At 43.8% G+C, this 20640-nt stretch overlaps 1 protein-coding gene across 2 annotated transcripts in view; it reads left to right on the forward strand.

The window, feature by feature from the left end:
* Positions 1-20640, forward strand: part of trappc9 (trafficking protein particle complex subunit 9) — a 243905-nt gene that overhangs the window by 72627 nt on the left and 150638 nt on the right. For both annotated transcript variants that reach the window (XM_080017647.1, XM_080017648.1), the window contains one exon: positions 5888-6040. In XM_080017647.1, the coding sequence (XP_079873773.1) occupies positions 5888-6040 (153 nt within the window). The remainder of the gene's footprint in view (positions 1-5887; positions 6041-20640) is intronic.

The raw sequence follows: 20640 nt of genomic DNA on the forward strand, positions 1-20640 counted from the left end.
ACCACCTCAGGCAGCTGAGGAAATTCTGGGTCTCGGTGACGATCCTCAAGTCCTTCTACTGTGGAGCGGTGGAGAGCATCCTGACAGGCAATATCAATGCCTGGTTTGGGAACTGTACTGCTCAGGGCAGGCGGGCCCTGCAGGGGGTTGTGCGTTCAGCTGAACGTACCACTGGAACTACACTCCCCTCCCTGCAGGAGTTATACACCAGGAGGTGTAGTAGTAGAGCCCGCAGGATCATGAAGGATCCTCACCACCCCAACAACGGACTGTTCCAGCTGCTGCTGTCAGGCAAGCGCCTCCGCAGTCACACAGCGAGAACAGAGCGACTGAGACAGACTTTTTTCCCACAAGCCATAAGAACTGTCAATGCTGACCTCAGCAGGGGTCCTCACTGAGCCACACACATCGGCTCCACTACCTCACTGTACTGTATGTAGCATACTGTACCGCATACTGTGTCACTGTTCTGGGTTGTTTGGTGTTACCGTATTGCTGCGCCGTACTGTTGTATACTGTGCTGTATATCTCACAAACGCTACCTCACTTTATTCACATGCCACTTTAATGCACATATTTGTATATACACTGCTTACAAAAAGTTAGGGATATTCGGCTTTTGGGTGAAATTTCAGGATGAGCCTAACATGCATTATAATCTTTACAGTTGAACTTAATTTGACCTTTTCTAAACTTTTGAATGCACATGTCCAACTGTTAAATGTTTCAGTACTTTTTGTTGAACTTGCTGTTCTCTCACAAGGAGCTGAACGGCAAAATTCACAACAAGTGTTTTATCCATGAATCGACCAATACATTTCCTGGTTCAATTAGAATTGGTATTTAAACAGTCCTCTTCATCATGCTGTTCACATTTTGACATCATGAGACCAAGACGACACCTAACAACTGATCAACAGTACCTCGCCATTGCGAGGCTTCAAACAGGATGTTCACAGAGGGAAGTGGCCACTGAGCTTAGAGTGTCACAGAGTGTCATCAGCAGGTTGCAACAGAGATACAGAGACACTGGACAAGTCACAGAAAGGCATAGAAGTGGACGTCCTTTGGCCACATCTCACACTGATGGCCGCTTCATTGTGAACAGTGCCCTGTGGAACCGGATGATGAATGCCACTCAACTCCAGGCACGTTTAAGGGAGTTGAGAGGCTCCCAAGTGTCACCTCAGACCATTCGAAACCATTTACATCAGCGTGGTCTGCGTGCTAGACGACCTGCAAGGGTACCTGACCACACCACCAGGCACAGGCATCATCGTCTTGCACGGGCCAGGGAGCATTTACACTGGAAGAGGGACCAGTGGGCTTCAGTGCTGTTCTCTGATGAAAGTCGATTCACGTTGAGCAGAAATGATGGCCGCCATTGATGTTGGAGACGTCAAGGAGAGCGCTATGCATCAGGCACTATTGTGACCAAACGAGCCTTTGGTGGTGTTGGTGTTACAATGTAGGCAGCTGTGTCTAGTCAATACAGAACTGTCCGACACTTTGTGAATGGTACAGTGACAAGCCCATACTACCTGAATAACCATTAATCCAGTCATTGTGGCCCTGCATGAACAACACAGGCCTCATTTCATCTTCATGGATGACAATGCTCCAGCTCATCGAGGTCGCATCATTAGCGAACGGCTGCTGGAGACTGGGGTACCTCAAATGGAGTGGCCTGCACTTTCTCCAGACCTGAATCCCATAGAAAACCTATGGGATCAGCTGAGTGGCCGTGTAGAGGCTCGTATCTCTGTGCCCCAGAACCTCAATGACGTGAGGGCCGCCCTTCAAGAAGAGTGGGGTGCCATGCCTCCTCAGACAATAAGTCGACTTGTGAACAGCATGAGACGTGGTTGTCAAGCTGTAATTGATGCTCAAGGGCACATGACAAGTTATTGAGACATTGACATTTTTTGTTGTGGTATACCCACCACTGTTGTTGGCTTTTGTTTCAATAATTTGTTTGAGATGAGGAAATCACCATTGCATGCTTCTACTTAAATGCCCTACTTTCATGACATAATATCATTGTGGCGTGAACTTTTTACATTTTCCATAAATTTCACCCCAAAGCCAAATATCCCTAACTTTTTGTGATGCAGGTTGCTCTCTGTCCACTACCGGGCGAATGGCGTCTTCTGTCTGTGTGACTCCAGCAAACGCTGTTGGACGCCGGGTGAACTGCAGCGCATTGCTGTTTAAAATCGTCCTCTCAAGCCAGGGAGAAACTGCGCATGCGCGTCTCCATACACTCACACAAGCATAGAGCCTTGCTGTGATTACTGGTAGCGATGGTATCACAAATTGAGCCTCCGGCCACATTATCTGGGCAGGGAGCTCACATCCATGATCATGTATTTGGTGACATGTCCTGGCCTCATTTGAGGCTTCGGGCTCATTTGTTTGTTTCGGGCCATGTCCGTTGGGGCATGAAACTCTTCAATGCCACTGACTCCTTCTGCTGCCGCTTAAACTTGTGAGTCATGGAGTCCAAAATGGGCCGGAAAAGGCCCGACACCTTGACCGGCGCATCCAGGAGCCTGGTCCTTCTCAGATATCTGAGGCAGATTCAGCCACAGGTGTTGGTGCGTACTACTGAAAACCCCATCACATTGCACCCTTGGCCATTGCGAGGCAGAAGTCGTGGCTTTGCGCAGTTCCACGTAGGTCTCAGGGGTGGCATTCTCCTCCAGGCCCCGTAGGAGCCTGGCCTGATAGGCCTGCAGCAGACAGATGTTGTTGAGCAGTGCTGCAGCCTGCCCCGTAGCCAGGTTAGCGGTCAGCCTACACAGCTTTGACAGCAACTGAAGCTTTTCCGGGGTGAGGGAGAGGCACAGGTGGGAAGATACCGATTCCTCCACGGGGGTGCATCGCCAGGTATCCCAACTCCGGTCTGGTGTCCAGGGTCGACCACTGGCTGAACGCCTGAATGGGGGAGCGCATCTTCTGTGTAGCGCCCCACGATGACCATACCTCATTCGTGAAATCAGCCAGCACCAGGAGGGTACACAGACGCGGGGTGAGATCTCCAGCCTCTGTAATATACAGTACACCCCAGACAGCATGGCGGGAGCCGCGGGTTTAGGGCCTGCCCAATCCCAGCTCTCCCCACAGCTCGCTCCAGGAGGTGCAGCAGCTCCTGGTGGAACCAGGACACCTTATGCCTCCTCACCTGGCCCTTCTCCTTCTCCTTCCCCCTCCTCCTCCACCTCCACCTCCACCTCAGTGCCCCATTGGGCTGCGGGGAAGTCCATCAGCCCCTGATGCGCGGTCATCTCTTCCTGATCCCCCTGGCACAGATGCTGAGGGAGATCAAGAAAGGCAGAGAGCGGGGAGGGGACCTAAGACGTCGTCTCGATGGCGGATGACCTCCAGCGCCGCAGCCCACACATGTCTTCAACTCCGCAGCCGACATTATAATTCATTTATTTTCTCCCTCATAATTTCCGAAAAGAGGGCTTGCTTCCAACAGTAGAGAGCTGAATAAGCAAAGAGGACGTATGACAGGCGGTGACCCAGTATATATACTCGGGGGCCGGCCATATGATGAGATTGGGCCACTCAGACGCCCAAACACAGCCTGTCAGGGCCAAGTTGAGACTTGATTGGTTTAAAGGGGCTTTCAGCTTTATTCAGTGGAACTGTCTGGAGACGGCTCAAGGCATAATAAGAATTTGAGTTGAAAATGAAGTAAAAGTTTGCAGTCTTTGTGGTAAGAGTGGGCTGACTGATATTGATTAACCACATTTGTGAACCCCCGCCGAAAGATCAAGGTCAGTTTGTACAATGAGAGAACACAATATTAGTTATTGTACCTTGAAAGTAACATGTTATACATAAAGTCTGTATTTTTAATCCAAACTAGTCAAGTCTATGTTTTTTGGGGGTACAGGTAAAAATGAATGTCCAAACTGTGGGACTCTCCCAAACCTGTTATGATCAGTCAATGCAGGTTTTTTTTTTTACACACAATCCCTACACAGATCTAAGGATGGCACACCTAAATAGTCAGAGATCATGGTTTATTTACTTGATCATCTTTTTTTTTGTATTCCTTGCTGAAGTGGGCACAGCTGAGTCATCCATCTCAGGTCGTGGGAGCTGTAGGCATAAATTGCTGTAATCAAGGCTTGGGCAGCAGTAGCATTAGAGATTTGCAAGAGTTTAGCTGTTAGCAATGAACAGTGAATTGCACAAGCCTGCACACTAAAACCTTCTTTAATGACATCAGGTGGCACGTCATGGGCCAACCTTACATGGACCGTCCCAAGGTTTCTTCCTGTTACATCCGAGTTCATTGGAATTTCTTCCTTTGCCTGTCTGGGGCTTAGTGTGACAGCCGATATGATTTTATTCATACAGAAAACACAATGGCTTGCTGGCAACACAGGAACATCAAACAAAGGGAATGAACAGAGTTTGTTTATCGTGGTCGTGCTCCGGACTGCAGGTGTTTCCACGTCATGAGCCTCACCATCTTCACTGAAAGACAGAACAACATACAGTATATGAAAATTCTCCCAGCCGGGTCTGAACAATCAGCGCTAAGGAGGCTGATTGGACAGACCTGGTAAAGCTGTGCCATCACGGAGCCAAGCCAGCCCTGACCCTTGCAGATGTTGCTTAACGATACCTCCTCGTCTGCCACAGAGACCAACTGCAATGAATGCATTTAACTTGACTTGACTAGAGTTACAACTCAAGGTCCCTTTGCCTACCTTTTCTTTGGCAATACCAGCTACATCCAGTATATCTAAAGGAATGTCTATGAATTGCTCACTTCATGGAGAGCAAATTGAGCTTAGGGGCTCAGCACGAGCACTGATTTGAAATTGCACAAATGTACTTAAAAGACGGCATTCAAAACAGCTGTAAGCCACTAGCTTGAGTTTTCAACTCAAAATGAATGTGTTGCCCTGCAACACATTTGCTATTATATTGATTTTGAAGCTATTCAAAGAATTTCAGTCAAACATCCAATATCAAATTTAAGTCAAACAGTTACTTACAAACTATTCATAGTTTTTAAGTAACTGTTTGACTTACAGTCCAATTGTTATTGATGATCTGATCACTTTCAAAGTCAATAATGTTAATCAAAAGGAAGTTTGACTAATTGTGACAACTTTTCATATTTATTTTTTGTCGAAAGTGGATCTAAACTCAAGTGATGAGGGTTTTGTTCCATCCCTTGACTGTCACTCAAACTTTAGTGATATCACACAATTACCAGATATATTTGTTGACGCTAGGATAGCCCCTGCAGCCACAAATCCTTTTTTGTCTTCGCTTTGCCCAAACTATAGACTACACACACAAAGGGATCACTCTGGTGTCAAATTGTCACTGCCAAAACTTCAACCATTGGTTATGGGATCTTTTGACAACTTGTGTAAAGAAGCTTTATGATCACATCCACGTGAGTTTGCTTCTAGACGCTAATTACATTACATTTAGCAGACGCTTTTATCCAAAGCGACTTACAATTGTTCAAACACCGACGGACGCAGCCATCAGGCGCAATTAGGGGTTAATGTCTTGCTCAAGGACACTACAGCATGCTAGCAGGTGGAGCCTGGGATCGAACCAGCAACCTTTAGATCACTAGACCACCAGCTCTACCGCCTGAGCTACCATCCCAATTTCATGTAAAAGCTATAGTTTATGGCCCGCACGTGGAAATAAAATAATCTGAAGGGTTAATTGATTAATGGTGTAATTGATAATCATGGGACATTTGACATGTGATACTTCATCTTTTCTCTTTTTCTGCCTCAGTGTCTCTTCTATGCACTGCTTTGTTTATTGCTTTTGTATGGATTTTTTAAAATTATTTAAAAAAAATTATTGTGCTATCTATGTCTTATCTTTGCAGACAAAGTATATGGGGAGTTTCTGAGCTGGGAGCTGACAGATGCTTTGTCTCACCTGCCGCTGAAACCCGGCCAGTATGTGGCCCTGAACATCAACATCAAAGTCAAAACAGACTTCTCAGGACAAGAGAACCTGCTCCAGGACCTCAACGACGGTAAGTGGGTCATGTCAACACTCAAATAGTATTTGTCTTCTGCTCTCTCTCACACACACACACACACACACACACACACACACACACACACACACACACAGACATATACCTTTATCGATGCAAAGGTACAGTGAGCCCCCGGTTCGATATATATCACGGTTTTTGGGCCACGGTAGCGGTATGGTTTCAGTTTATATTTATATTATATTGATATTTAAGGGAAAAAAAATAAAAGAAAACGTAAAATGTGTAAAAAATGTTTTTATAGTAGTCTGCCAATAATAACTAGTGAAACACTCTGTGTATGACTGTCGGGGGAGGGGGCAGGCGCGGTTCATGTTCATTGGTGGATTGTTATAATTTGCACAAGTTCATCTGATTGGTGCTTAGTAGGTAATTGGCCCAGGTGTCTAGGGAGCTGGTTCTCGGGGGAGTGTGTAAGGAGAGGAGAGAGGGTGAGGAGAGCGTCTTGTGCCAGTGGAGGTGAGAGAGTCTGAAGACTAGTTAGTAATAAAAAGGGACACGGCCATCCCAGGGGGTTATTTTCTGACTGGATACCTCAGCCCCTGTGTAGTTGTAATATTGGTTTGTTCTTTGTATTTAAAACGGGTCTTGATCAATAAGCAAATCCGACAGCAGCTCTAGGTCTCTGGTACAATGTATTCTCAAATAGTTTGTCTTAACCCTAGCCCAGAGATTGTGACCGAAAAAGATTGTTGCTCTTGCATTTTCTTTTTCATTTTAATTTCTAAAATGAATTACAAAATTAAAACATACTTGTGTATTCACATATCATTTAACTTAATTTCACAACAAATTGTTGGTTTGCAGTGGAATATAAATACCGGAAAGAATACTGGATTGTATCTTATTCCACACAGTAATTCTAAAATGGCAATTGGTTAAATGGTTTTTGGCACTTTTTAGAAGTTGTAAAAAATAATTGGATTTCAAGCAGGTGATTCTCCTTCAATTACTGATTAAATGTCTACCAACCTGCATTCTTATAATGATTTATTCAACCAGTACATGTGGAGTCTCAGTGATGGTAAGTGAAATTGTGTTTTGTGTACATCAATGCTGATGTATTTACTTAGGTTTACGTATTTATGGACATTTACAATGGCAGTCAAACTTACATTACATAATTTTATTGGTGTCTTTTTTCCTTGGTTTACATTTTCAACAAGTTACGTTTCCATGAAATACGAAAAACGTTGGGGTATTTCTGTGAGTAATTTCCATTTCGCGGCTTCTGTCTTCCGACTCGCTGGATCTTGAACGCATCACTCAGTTGCACATTTCAGTGGATTCGACTCGACGGGGTCAAGAGTTTTTGTGGACTACTTTTTTGCGTAAGCGTCCGATTCCTGGAACTTCCAGACATCATTGAAAGCGCTACAGCCTACAAAGGTCTGACGATGCCGCCGGGCGACATGTCAGGATACTTGGCCTCGGGCCTAGGCGGCTCAACATGATCCTGTCTGGCCCTGTTTCCCAGCCATTAAACAGCAACAACAGCAGCAGCAGCAACAACAGAAAACAAAACAACTGTGAAACAGTAGCAGCACAGAAAAAACAGAAACACCAACTGAAAAAGCAGCAACAAGTACAGTAGAAACAACAGAAACAGCAGCAAAAACAGCAGCAGCAAATGAGACAACACCAGAAACAACAACAGCAGCAGCAACAGAAACAACAACACCAGCAGCAACAACAAAAACAACAGCAAAAACAACTACAACAACAGCAGCAACAACAGCAGCAACAACTAGCACTAGCCACACCAAAGTCCACCTTCCCAAATCCGAAATACAGTTCAGTCGAAGGTCAAAGCCAGGAAATAGTAAGGATATCACAGTGCTAACAATCCAAAATTCCTAATACAAAATCAGGTAGAGTTGGGAGACGATTCTCCCAAGTAACGCATACACAAAGATGTCACCGGAGCCGGAAGTGGTAGCTCTCACCGGAACCGGAAGTCTCCTCATCTTTATTGAGTCAATAGTGTACACCATCCCATCTCAATCCTGTCGCAGGACTTTAATTAACGTCTGTAAATTACAGGTCAAGTCTTCATTCAAACCTCGGGATAGGGATCCTTTTTACTCTCTCTCTCTCTCTCTTTCTCTGCAAAACAAACCCTTCTTATGAGCCTATCGGTGTAATCACAGCAGCAGCAACAGAAACAACAGCAGCAGAGGCAACCACGGCATCAGTCAGAAACAACACCAACAATAGAAACAGCAGCAACATCAGCAGACAACAGAAACAACAATAGAAACAGCAGCAGAAAATGTCTGTGCAATCACAATAGCAGTCAGCGCGGAAAAAACAGATCTCACAGCATATAGAGCACACACACACACAAATCTCACAACATAGAAAACATACAAAAAAACAACAAAAACAACAACAAAAGCAACTACAACAGCTGCAGAAACAGAGACAACAGCAATAAGCTTTTACCAGCAGCTGTTACTAGCAACAGAAACAACTGCAGCAGCAGCAACAACAGCAGGTGCAACAGCAGTAACAACCAGTGCCAGCCAAGTGCCAGCCAAGTCAAAGTCCATGTTCCAAAATCCCAAAAACTGTTCAGGCGAGGGTCAAAGCCAGGAAGAACAAGAACAATGCAGAGATTGAGCATTCAGCAGGATGTCAAATGGCCACGTGGCATTGTTGGTCCTCCACGCCATTAGCATTCTGGGAGCTGGCTTAATTGTCCAAGTGTTGGGGAAACTTTGAGGGTGATTATGTCAGAAGCACAGTTTGCTGCACCCTCATCATTAACAAGTCATAGCTTTAAAAATATTTTCCTGATTCGCACAAGTGACACCTTGTTTTGAAGCTCTGATTCTTCACTTTCAAATGCCGCAGAAAAAAGTCAAAAGGTACCAAATATGGCTTAAGTATGTGGTGGGTCACATTTTCACATTATTATATTTCCCGGGAAATTGAATGGGATTAATCTCATTTCCCAGGATTAAACCCTACTCCATAGTAGATACCGCACCTGGTAAATATAAATGAGGGATATCCACATGAACCCCTGCTCCAGCGCCTCAGAGCTGTGTGCATGCACATCTGACATGTGTGTGTGTGTGTGTATGTGTATATATATGTGTGTATATATATATATATATATATATATATATATATATATATATATATATATATATATATATATATATATATATACACACACGTGTGTGTGTGTGTGTGTGTGTGGGCGCATGGGGCTGTCTTCTGTTTGTTTGCCTGTGCCTTTTTGTTTGTATATGTGTGTCTTGTGTGTTTCCGCGCAGCAGTGAAATAATTGAGAAAATTAAACAAAACTGGAACTGCATATTTTACTCCACTCCCTGGCAATGCTCCCCTCACGGGGTCCCGCAGCAACACTGTTGCAATGTTCTAATTAGCCGAGCAATAATCACAGGGCCCTGAATTAAGATGATAAGACATGCCAACCCCACCCATCCAACCCCCCACCCTTTTCCCAAACAAGAACGCTGAATGCCGCTATTGTGTTGACATTCATGGCACATGACATTCGCTTGATTCGTTTTGATGGCTATCCGGCACTGTTAACGCATTCAAATAATCACATTAATAATATTGCGTTAATCTGCTGGGCACAAGCTTATTTGCATGAGGCCTGTTGCACAGCTGAGCTTTTTGAGGCCAGGAGGCCTGCGCAGGGGGAGATACTGAGCTGTAGCTCCCCTCGCTAATTAAAAACGGGCACCGCTAATGATTGTAAAATGTATTTCCTTTGGCCGCGCCCTCCACTTCACTGGTCCTGCCCACCTTTGTTTGTTTGTTTGTTTGTTTGTTTGTTTGTTTGTTTATTTATTTATTTATTTATTTATTTATTTATTTATTTATTTATTTATTTATTTATTTATTTATTTATTTATTTATTTATTTATTTATTTGTTTATTTATTTGTTTATTTATTTGTTTTTTTCTCAGCTAGTCTCTTAAGAATGCCCAGGTTTGACCTGACGTGTCCTTGAAGTCGTGTATCAGTTAAGTTGCTTAATGATTGCTGATGTTTCTTGAATTTAACTTTATTCAACACTGAGTTGAATTTTTTTTTTCTCGAAGTTGCTTATCATAAGCTTAACACATAATGACGTGTAAAAATAAGCACGCAAAGAGACATAGGTCTGCGTGTGCACGCACAGTCTAGACCAAAAAAATACTAGACCTGGTCCATATTGTATTGGAGATAATCTTTCCTCTCCCATTTATTTTCTCATCTGAATAATATTACGCTGAGCTGTTGGAGTGGTTCCTGCTCACATTCACCAGGTGTCTCGTGTCAGCCGAGCTGTTCACAGGGGGCACGTGGGATCTCTTGCTGGAAACACTTGCTCTTGGGTGATAAGAGTCTGATACAGTGCCTCATTTGCTTCGTCTCATACAGCGCTGAGGGCAGGATTACATATTTCAGCTTTCAGGCTCATGGGGTACGTCAGACCGATCCTCATCTGTATGCCGAGGTCCCGTGTGCTAAACAGCACAAGTGTTTAAGGGGTTTGCAGCAGCCACTCATAATTTTTTAAAGTTTTGATTTACTCAATTTTCTAATTTAATGTACTTTTTTCCCCCTTATGTACTTGTTTCATGTTGTTCTTGTGGTTATATGCGTTTCCTTCACACCGGGCTATACAATGTACCAAAGCACACTTGGTTGTGTGCTCATCAAACCGTCTGAATCAGAAACTGTCAATGTCCGACCGCAGAGAGTGTTGCGACACCATCCCAAAATGTCCCCTAATGCAAGCTACTTAAGAGCCTCGGCGCGGTGAACAGGTCTATCCATCAACATTAATTGGCATGTTGACGGCCTGTTCCGCAAAATAACGGCCTTGTCCCTCTTATGTTTATAGGGAAAGAAGCGGCGCAAACAAGGCAAGGCCACAGACAGAAGGGCATAGAGAACATTTGGAAATGGGCTAAGCTTCATTGATTTATGGATACCCCCCCCCCAGTCCAATCAGAGTTGGCAACGACGTAACTCAGGTTCCTGATGAGAGTGATGTCAATAACTCCAAGCTAATGGGATTTGACTTACAGTAGGCTTTCGATTTGTGAAACACACCAAATAACAGCGCCACAGCCTGCATTGCTGTTGTCCTGTCAATCTGTCACCCAACCTAAAAAGCCAAAGTGCCCTAGTGAGGTGAGTTCTCCGCAGAGACCCAGAAGTTTTGGTGGCTGAGCCACCCACTCAGCAGGCAAATTACTTTAGATACATTTAGATAAAGCCATTGACATTTTTTGGGAAAGAAAAATATGGCAGTTTCAGATTAAAAAATGCTCATTCGTCTTGTAAGTTACTTTTGGCTAAGACTGGTGTTAGCAGGCTCATTGTTTATGGAGATGTCTGTTTTTATCAATGAAAATGTTGGCTCCCATCATCTATAACTGTTTATAGCACAACCTCACTGAATGCTCTACTAATGATGCAACCTCTCACCGCTTGAATTCAGTCCAATGCAGCAAAACGTTGTTAAATACATTTTTTGAGGGAAATTGAACACTCACATTATAATCACCCATGCCTTTATAATCACACATCTGTATTTTTTAACGTATTTTGAATAACAGTAATATCCCATTTTATTTTAAACTATATTTTGGAATGCCTCCTCACATCCAAAGTGCAACATTGGCTTTGTTAGGTTGCTACTAGAAAGGGGCACAACTCTTTCTTCTTTCTTCAAACGTTTTAAAGTCTTTTATGTTACTGTTGATGTAGGTCAAAGAGCTGATTTGTAGAACAGCAAAAGACATTAGCGAAAGTGCAAAAGGTCAATAAAACCCTGAAAAACATATAAGAACGGGTTTGTGACCATTTTTTTAGGTAGAACATAGAAAGAATGCCTGCCTTTAGATTTTTTTTTAAGACTTTAACGACAGTAAGACCATTGAATTGCATTTAAAGTCAAAATTAACCTTAAAACCGATATTGCTGGACCTGTGTATGAAACAGTAGAGGGCTTTTAATTTGAAACAAATTTTATTTAAAATAAATGACAAGTCCTCTTGCTGTTTGTTCCTGCACATTCAGAATAGGGATGCTCCTAATGACTAATTTCCCTGATGTTTAAGCGTAAGTTTAAACTAAGACTAGTCGCCTAGTTTAAAAGTAAAATAATATATTGGGTTTATTCTAAAAAAATATATTGCCGTTTGTTGTGCGGGAGTGTTGTGGTTTAAGCAGCCACATCTGTCTTGGGTCTAGGTAATTGGGCCCGGAATCAGTGTGGCTGTTTTCCTGTTTCTTGTCAGAGCAATCAATGAGCAACAGGTAAAACCCCCACCCCACACACACAGGGCAGAGGCCCTTGTTATCACATTTTTCCATCTTCTCTGGGCTTGTTCTGCCTTGCCCACTCTACAATAAAACTGGTCGTTTTCAACCCCATCGCCTGTGTCTCTGTGCCGGAGGACACTGGAAACGCCACCCGGACGGCGCGTGACAGGTGAAACTGCCACAGTGGCACCTGAACAGAGACTCTCCGGCACAGGGAAGGGACACAGAAGGGCTGTCCGAAGACGCACTAGAGCCACCAGCAGGTCAACAGGCGGCTACAGCACCAGCCCTCTCCTGACTGGCAGCAGCCGCACTCAGGGTGTCCAGTGAGAACCGGGGGAGAAGCAGCGGCAGCAACCACTATGGGTAACTGCCTGCAGCTAGGTGCTCCTCCCAGCAGCCGCCGCTGGGACCATCCTGCAGCCTAGCAGCCAGGCCACCCCTCCAAGCAGCCCCCACAACAGAAAAGCCCGGCTACACCTCCACCAGCCAGAACAGCAGCCGAAAGCCCCATGCTCCAGAAGGGCGGAGAGGTGTCAGTTAATTTGTAATTTAAATGTGTACATTTAGAAAATAATTATATGGCCTAATAAATTTAACCAATGTAATGTTTAACCAGTGTAATTAATAGGCGGCTTGCTTCGTGCTCGCAGCGCTTGTGAATTAAAATAATATTTCAAAGGCTGGCTGGTTTCTATGTTTTGTATATATCTGTAATTTAGTCTTAATGTTAGTGCATTCTTTTCCAGCCCTGGAACTCAAACCATTTTCTGATGCCCCAAAAATATGTATTTAAATTAGGGCTGTCAATTGATGAAACGACTTAATCGCGGTTAATTGCATGATTATCCATAGTTAATAGCAATTCATTGCAAATTAATTGCACATTAAGGGATATTTTTCAAGTGTTAAATACTCTTATTACTATTGGAGTCGACAAATGTGCTTGCTTCATGAAAAAATATGTCTATTGGAAATCAATCAACCCAAAACAATGATTAATATTGTCCAGAAACTCTTAAAGCTACTGCATTTAGCATAAAAAATGTGCTCAACTCTTAACATGGCAAACTCAAGCCCAACAAATATCTGTAAAAAACTAAAATGTGCGGATTTTCAACATTCACGACCAAATTGTCCTGGTTTTCACAATTACTATTATTGTGTTTTCACACAATAATAATTATACTATACTTGTTTTCAGCGCTTACATAGACATTTATCATTTTTTGTCCTACTCATTACCTAATCCAATAAAAAAAATAAAAGATGCACCACGCGTCCGAATTCAACACCGTTTTGACTATGTGTCAATCAATCAATGTGGTCTCAAAACCGTTGCTGGCCTGTCATAGGCCCTCTGAGCAATGAGCTGCCTATGATGCTTGGGGCTCTGTCTGACAGAATCTGTCTATCTGCCTAAGGTGTTTCCCGTTTTTCCCTGGGATTCTCCCGTATTTCGCCCTTCTCTGCTGCTGTCCTCCCATTTAAATATTTTTCCGTAAATCTCCCGTATTTGTAACCTTTCTAAAAACATCAAATAAAGACAGAGATCAGCTGAAACGGGGACGGATGTGGAGCGGAGGCACTGCTCCGTGTCCGTCCCCCACCTTCATGACCGTGCTCCCCCGTTGTGTGAATGCGTCAAAAAAATTTGTGTCATTAAAAATAATTTGCGTTAACTTTGACAGTGCTAATTTGAATAATTAAATTAACATCATAAATGTGTGACAATAGATCGACTAATAGCTTGAACTGAACTGAACTTGAACTAGTCAACTAGAAAAAATCTTTAGTCAGGTCAGCCCTAGTTCTTGAGTTTTTGCCCTCACTTTTGAACACCTGACAATCACAGCTTCAGAGTCTTTGTATGGGTGGTTAATAATGACGATAAATTGTTCAGATCCTTCCCTACACATTATCTCACAAACTTTCCTCATCTCCTAGCCCTTTCTCTTTCTTTCTCTCTTGGTCTCTTTGTCTTTCCCTCTGCTCTCCGACTACTGCATCTGTCTGAAAGACTGATGGGACCCGATAATACTTCATTTCAGAGTTTTGTGTCAGCTCAGAAAAACAAAAAGCAAAAACTCCAAAAACCTCGCGGCAGACAAATGGCATATTTCAGTCTGGGTTCCAATACTGTGTGCGTCTGTGTGTGTGCGCGTGTATTTTAAATTGTAAAAAACACCAATGATAAAATTTGCATAATTTACTGATACTCGCTAACTTGCTGTACATAAAAACATAAAAATTTCTAATGGACCATTTTGCAAATTATTATCTCATTGTTGTGCTAACTTATGCATTCCAAAGCCAGCGATTGCTTCCATTCATCCTCATACACATTTCGATGATTACACGGCACTATCTACAATCTATTCTAACTTTCCAGAAAAAAACAAAACAGGTTGGGTTTTTAAATGTAGGGCCAACTGGTGAACTGCGGCGTTATGATTTTCATATATATACACCGATCAGCCATACATTTAAAACTATTGACGGGTGAATTGAATATCATTATTCATCTCATTCCAAACTGTCAAGGGGTGGGAAATATTACGCAGTAAGTGCACAGTCAGTTCTTGAAGTTTATGTGTTGGAAGCAGGAAAAATGGGCAAGCGTTAGGATCTGAGCAACATTGATATGGGCCAAATTGTGATGGCTAGACGACTTTCTAATAGACCAACTAACTGACTCCTAAAACGTAATACAGTAAGTCGAATACTTATAGAATAAAGTAAAAATATATCGAATAAAATAAAATACAATAAAATAAAATGAGATAAAATGGAATAGATAGAAGGAATATGCTTATGTATATGGAATAGGCAATTGTGTATATACAGATATGTGCATTAAAGTGGCATGTGAATAAAGTGAGGAAGTGCTTGGGATAATACAGCACAGTATAAAACAGTACGGCGCAGCAATACGGCATCACGAACAACCCTGAACAGTGACACAGTATGCGGTACAGTATGCTACATATAGTACAGTAGGTAGTGGAGCCTATGTGTATGGCTCAGTGAGGACCCCTGGTGAGGTCAGCATTGACAGTTCTAATGGAAAAAAACTCTGTCTCAGTCTCTCTGTTCTCGCTGTGTGACTGCGGAGGCGCTTGCCTGACCACAGCAGCTGGAACAGTCCGTTGTTGGGGTGATGAGGATCCTTCATGATCCTGCGGGCTCTGCTACTACACCAGGTGCTACTCTGCTACACTACCTGGTGTATAACTCCTGCAAGGGGGGGAGGGTAGTTCCAGTGGTACGTTCAGCTGAACGCACCACCCTCTGCAGGGCCCGCCTGTCCTGAGCAGTACAGTTCCCAAACCAGGCAGTGATGTTGCCTGTCAGGATGCTCTCCACTGCTCCAGAGTAGAAGGACTTGAGGATCCTCACCGAGACCCGGAATTTCCTCAGCTGCCTGAGGTGATAAAGACGCTGCCTCGCCTTCCTTACCAGAGTGTCTGTTTGTAAAGTCCATGTTAAGTCCTCTGTGATGTGGACTCCCAGGTATTTGAAGCTGCTCACCCTGTCAACAGAAATCCCGGTAATCACCAAGGGCACTTGCGTCCTCGATTGTGGTCCTTGCTAAAGTCCACAATCAGCTACTTAGATTTGCTGACGTTCAGGTGGAGGCTGTTGTCCTGGCACCAGAGTGACAGGTCAACCACCTCCTCGCGGTAGGCCTTTTCGTCGCAGTCGGTGATCAGGCCCACGACAACGGTGTCGTCAGCAAACTTGATGATGGTGTTGGAGCTGGACCTGGCCACACAGTCATGTGTGTACAGGAAGTACAGTAGGGGGCTGAGGACGCAGCCCTGGGGGGATCCTGTATTGAGGGTGAGGACGCTTGACGTGTGCTTCCCTACCCTGACCACCTGGGGGCGGGCAGTGAGGAAGTCCAGGATCCAGGCGCACAGCGGAGCATTCAGTCCGAGCTCCTTCAGCTTGACAGCCAGTCTGGTTGGGACTATGGTGTTGAAGGCTGAACTGTCATCTATGAACAGCATTCTCACATAGGCCCCCTTCTGGCCATCCAGATGCGTGAGCGTGGTGTGCAGTACCTGGGAAACCGCGTCATCTGTGGATCTGTTCTGCCGGTATGCGAACTCCAACGGGTCCAAGGTGCGGGGGAGGGAGGCGCAGATGTAATCCTTAATCAACCTCTCGAAACACTTCATGACCACCAAGGTGAGTGCCACCGGACGGTAGTCATTCAGGCAGGCTGGACAGGCGATCTTCGGGACAGGAACGATGGTGGACCTCTTGAAGCAGGACGGGACCACTGATTCAGCCAGGGAGATGTTGAATATTGTGGTGAACAACGGGGCTAGCTGGTTAGCACAGGTCTTCAGTACTCGCCCAGATATGCCGTCTGGTCCCGCAGCTGGTGTTCACCCGCATCAGAGCCCTCCTGACCTCGTGCACAGACACTGAGAGTGCGCGCTCATCCCCAGCGGTGTAACTCCAATTAGCTGGTGAGCTAGCGGTGTTGCCAGACTCGAACTGCGCATAAAAGGAGTTCAGTTCGTTGGCTAGGGAGGCGTTCACACTCGTGGTTGGGGAGGGGCTGCTCTTGTAGTTTGTGATCGTCTGCAGCCCCTCCCACAAGCGTCTCGTGTCCCCCCGCTCCATCTATAGCTCCACGGTCTCTCTGTACTCATGGTCACCCAAGGCTCATTAATGTGCGCGTGGAGCATAGTCTGGCCTGTCTGGTCTGATCCCACAAAATAACTACTGTGCAACACAGTGCATTGCAGCTTGCTGTGTATCAGGCTGCATAGACGCAGACCGGCAGAGTGGTCATGCTGACCTCTGTCCACTGGCGAAAGAGCCTACAATGGGTACATGAATGTCAGAACTGGACCATTAACTGGCCTGGTCTGATGAATCACATTTTCTTCGATATCATGTGGATGGGTTTAGGGTCCGAGGGGTTAGGGTCAGATCGGATCGAGTATCTGTGGGTTGTGCTAGAACAACAAGCCATGGGGATCCATGGGGGACCCACCTCACAACTTTCAGAACTTGAAGGATCTTCTGCTACTGTCTTGGTGCCTGATACCACAGAACACCTTCGGAGGTCTTGTGGAGTCCATGCCTCGATGGGTCAGAGCTGTTTTTGCGGCATGAGGGGGAGCTACACAATATTAGTGGTTATTAGTGATGGTTTAATGTTGTGGCTGATCGGTGTATATACTGTATATACTGTATATACACACATATGCACTCATGATATGGGCATCTATCAATGCAGCATCGCTCTTATTAAACTTTCGACATCATTATGATCTGGATTTGACTTTTTGGTCACTATGGAAGCACCATCTAGATAAAAAAAAAAGAATTGCATGAAACATGAATCTTACATACTAATTTCTCACTGAGATGTCTATTTTTGCTGTATTGCTTCAATAGTAGAGGCTACATTTATTCTTCAAAATAGACAACAACAACGAGCGCACACTTCTATGTTCATGTGTGTGTGTCTGCATCTAGGTCCAGATTGCCTGGCCTGCCACAGAGACCGGCAATATCCCCTAGGAGACACACAGATATGTTTCCTGCTGACGTCAGCGAGTGAGCACTGCCGTCATTTTTTTCTGAAGGATTGTCTGAGGGGGCTTTAAAGAAAGCAATGCTTGTGGTGTTGCCAAATGCAGCTTCCGATAATGCAGCTGCTCCTGTGTCTGCAATGTCTCGCTCAGGGTCTCAGTTACAGTGCATCTGTTTTACTTGACTGTTTTCACGGCAGCAACTACAGAATAAATATGTACTACCATTGTGTCTCATTCACGAACAGTGTGCTGCACAGATCTGTGAAATTGCACGTACAAATGTTTCAAGCAAAATTCGGGATCCACCAATAACTTCTTTCTTGAGTTTGTTCTTACTTTAGGAAAATATTTGTAAGCAGAAATCATAAAGAGGTCAGAGTCCTGGAATATGATATTGCGGAACTGTGTCTAAATGTATGTCGTGTTGTAATCCGAAGGTTACCGGTTCGATCCCCGCCTACTCCTGGTAACATGCTGTAGTGTCCTTGAGCAAGACACTTAACCCCAAATTGCTCCTGATGGCTGCGTCCATCAGTGTATGAATAATTGTGAGTTGCTTTGGGCAAAAGCCTCTGCTAAATGATGATCTACACCATGTTCCAAATTATTATGCAAATTGGATTTAAGTGTCATAAACATTTAATTTTTTATTAATCTCATGGATGGTATTGTGTCTCAGGGCTCTTTGGATGACTGAAATCAATCTCAGACACCTGTGATAATTAGTTTGCCAGGTGAGCACAATTGAAGGAAAACTACTTCAGAAGGACGTTCCACATTATTAAACAGGCCACAGGTTTCAAGCAATATGGGAAAGAAAAAGGATCTCTCTGCTGCCAAAAAGCGTCAAATAGTGCAATGCCTTGGACAAGGTATGAAAACATCAGATATTTCATGAAAACTTAAGTGTGATCATCGTACTGTGAAGAGATTTGTGGCTGATTCAGAGCGCAGATGGGTTCGTGTAGATAAAGGCATAATGAGGAAGGTTTCTGCCAGACAAATTCATCGGATTAAGAGAGCAGCTGCTAAAATGCCATTACAAAGCAGCAAACAGGTATTTGAAGCTGCTGGTGCCTCTGGAGTCCCACGAACCTCAAGGTGTAGGATCCTCCAGAGGCTTGCAGTTGTGCATAAACCTACTATTGGGCCACCCCTAACCAACGCTCATGAGCAGAAACGGTTGCAGTGGGCCCAGAAATACATGAAGACTAATTTCCAAACAGTCTTGTTTACTGATGAGTGCCGTGCAACCCTGGATGGTCCAGATGGACGGAGTAGGGGATGGTTGGTGGATGGCCACCATGTCCCAACAAGGCTGAGACGTCAGCAAGGAGGTGGCGGAGTCATGTTTTAGGCCGGAATCATGGGGAGAGAGCTGGTAGGCCCCTTTAGGGTCCCTGAAGCTATAAAAATGACCTTGACATATATAGTTTTTGACTGACCACTTTCTTCCATGGTACAAAAAGAAGAACCGTGCCTTGCGAAGTAAAATCATCTTCATGCATGACAATGCACCATCTCATGCTACAAAGAATACCTCTGTGTCATAAGCTGCTATGGGCATAAAATGAGAGAATTTCATGGTGTGGCCCCCATCCTCCCCTGACCTCAACCCTATTGAGAACCTTTGGAGCATCCTCAAGCAAAAGATCTATGAGGGTGGGAGGCAGTTGGCATCAAAACAGCAGCTCTGGGAGGCTATTCTGACATCCTTCAAAGAAATTCCAGGAGAAATTCTCCAAAAACTCCCAAGTTCAATGGATGCAAGAATTGTGAAGGTGATAAGGGGTCCTATGTTAACATGTAACTTGGCCTGTTAAGATGATTTTGATTGAAATAGCTTTTGATTTCAGTAAATATGACCTCCTAATGCTGCAGATTCAACAAAAGACCATTTTCAGTTCTTTACAACCTATAAAATGTTTTGAAACTCTGTTGTGCATAATCAATTGGAACAGGGCAATTTGAGATTTTTTTATTTTTGAAAAAAATACTGTTATCATTGGGAGGTTTGTTCAATAACATTCCAATTATACCCTAACGGTTGATGACTTGAAAATTATACTGTAATTTCCATTGACTATTTAGGAAAATCAGAGAAAAATATAATTTGCATAATAATTTGGAACGAGGTGTATGTATGTTATGCATGTGCAGTTTAATGTATGTACACACAACAAACAGGTGGGACAATGGCATATGTATCTTTATGGATATATTTTTGTATATTGCTGGATGTTGTTGAAGAATTATCATTGCGCACCAAAACTGAGAGTATTAAAGATATTTATTCTGCAGAATAAAGACAAAGATACAGATGCACTTCAAAACCGTAATGCTGTACATTCTAGTTTTATATCTTAAGAAACCAGCTTTATATGCAGAGAAAAGGTTGTGCCTATCCTGAGACTAGCCATGTGATTCGCTGTTGCCTTCAGTAACATCTGAGAACTGTTTTAACAAAGAAAAACATTGAACACTATCGAAGCCGGGAAAGCATACATTCAGTGTTTACAGAAATGGTCCTTTTACAAGCTAGAAAAACAGAGATAACGACTAAAACAGTTGTGCCATACAGAACATATGCATTTCGGCATCACTTGGTTGTAAAGTTATATTATTCATGAACATTGATCATCAGCATTTCTCACAATGTGCATCTTTAGAGATTGCCAGGATATGTTTAGAGTGATCAGTGGCTGATCACC

The sequence above is a fragment of the Zeus faber genome (genome assembly GCF_960531495.2).
Source record: "Zeus faber genome assembly, chromosome: 1".
Taxonomy (NCBI): Eukaryota; Metazoa; Chordata; class Actinopteri; order Zeiformes; family Zeidae; genus Zeus; species Zeus faber.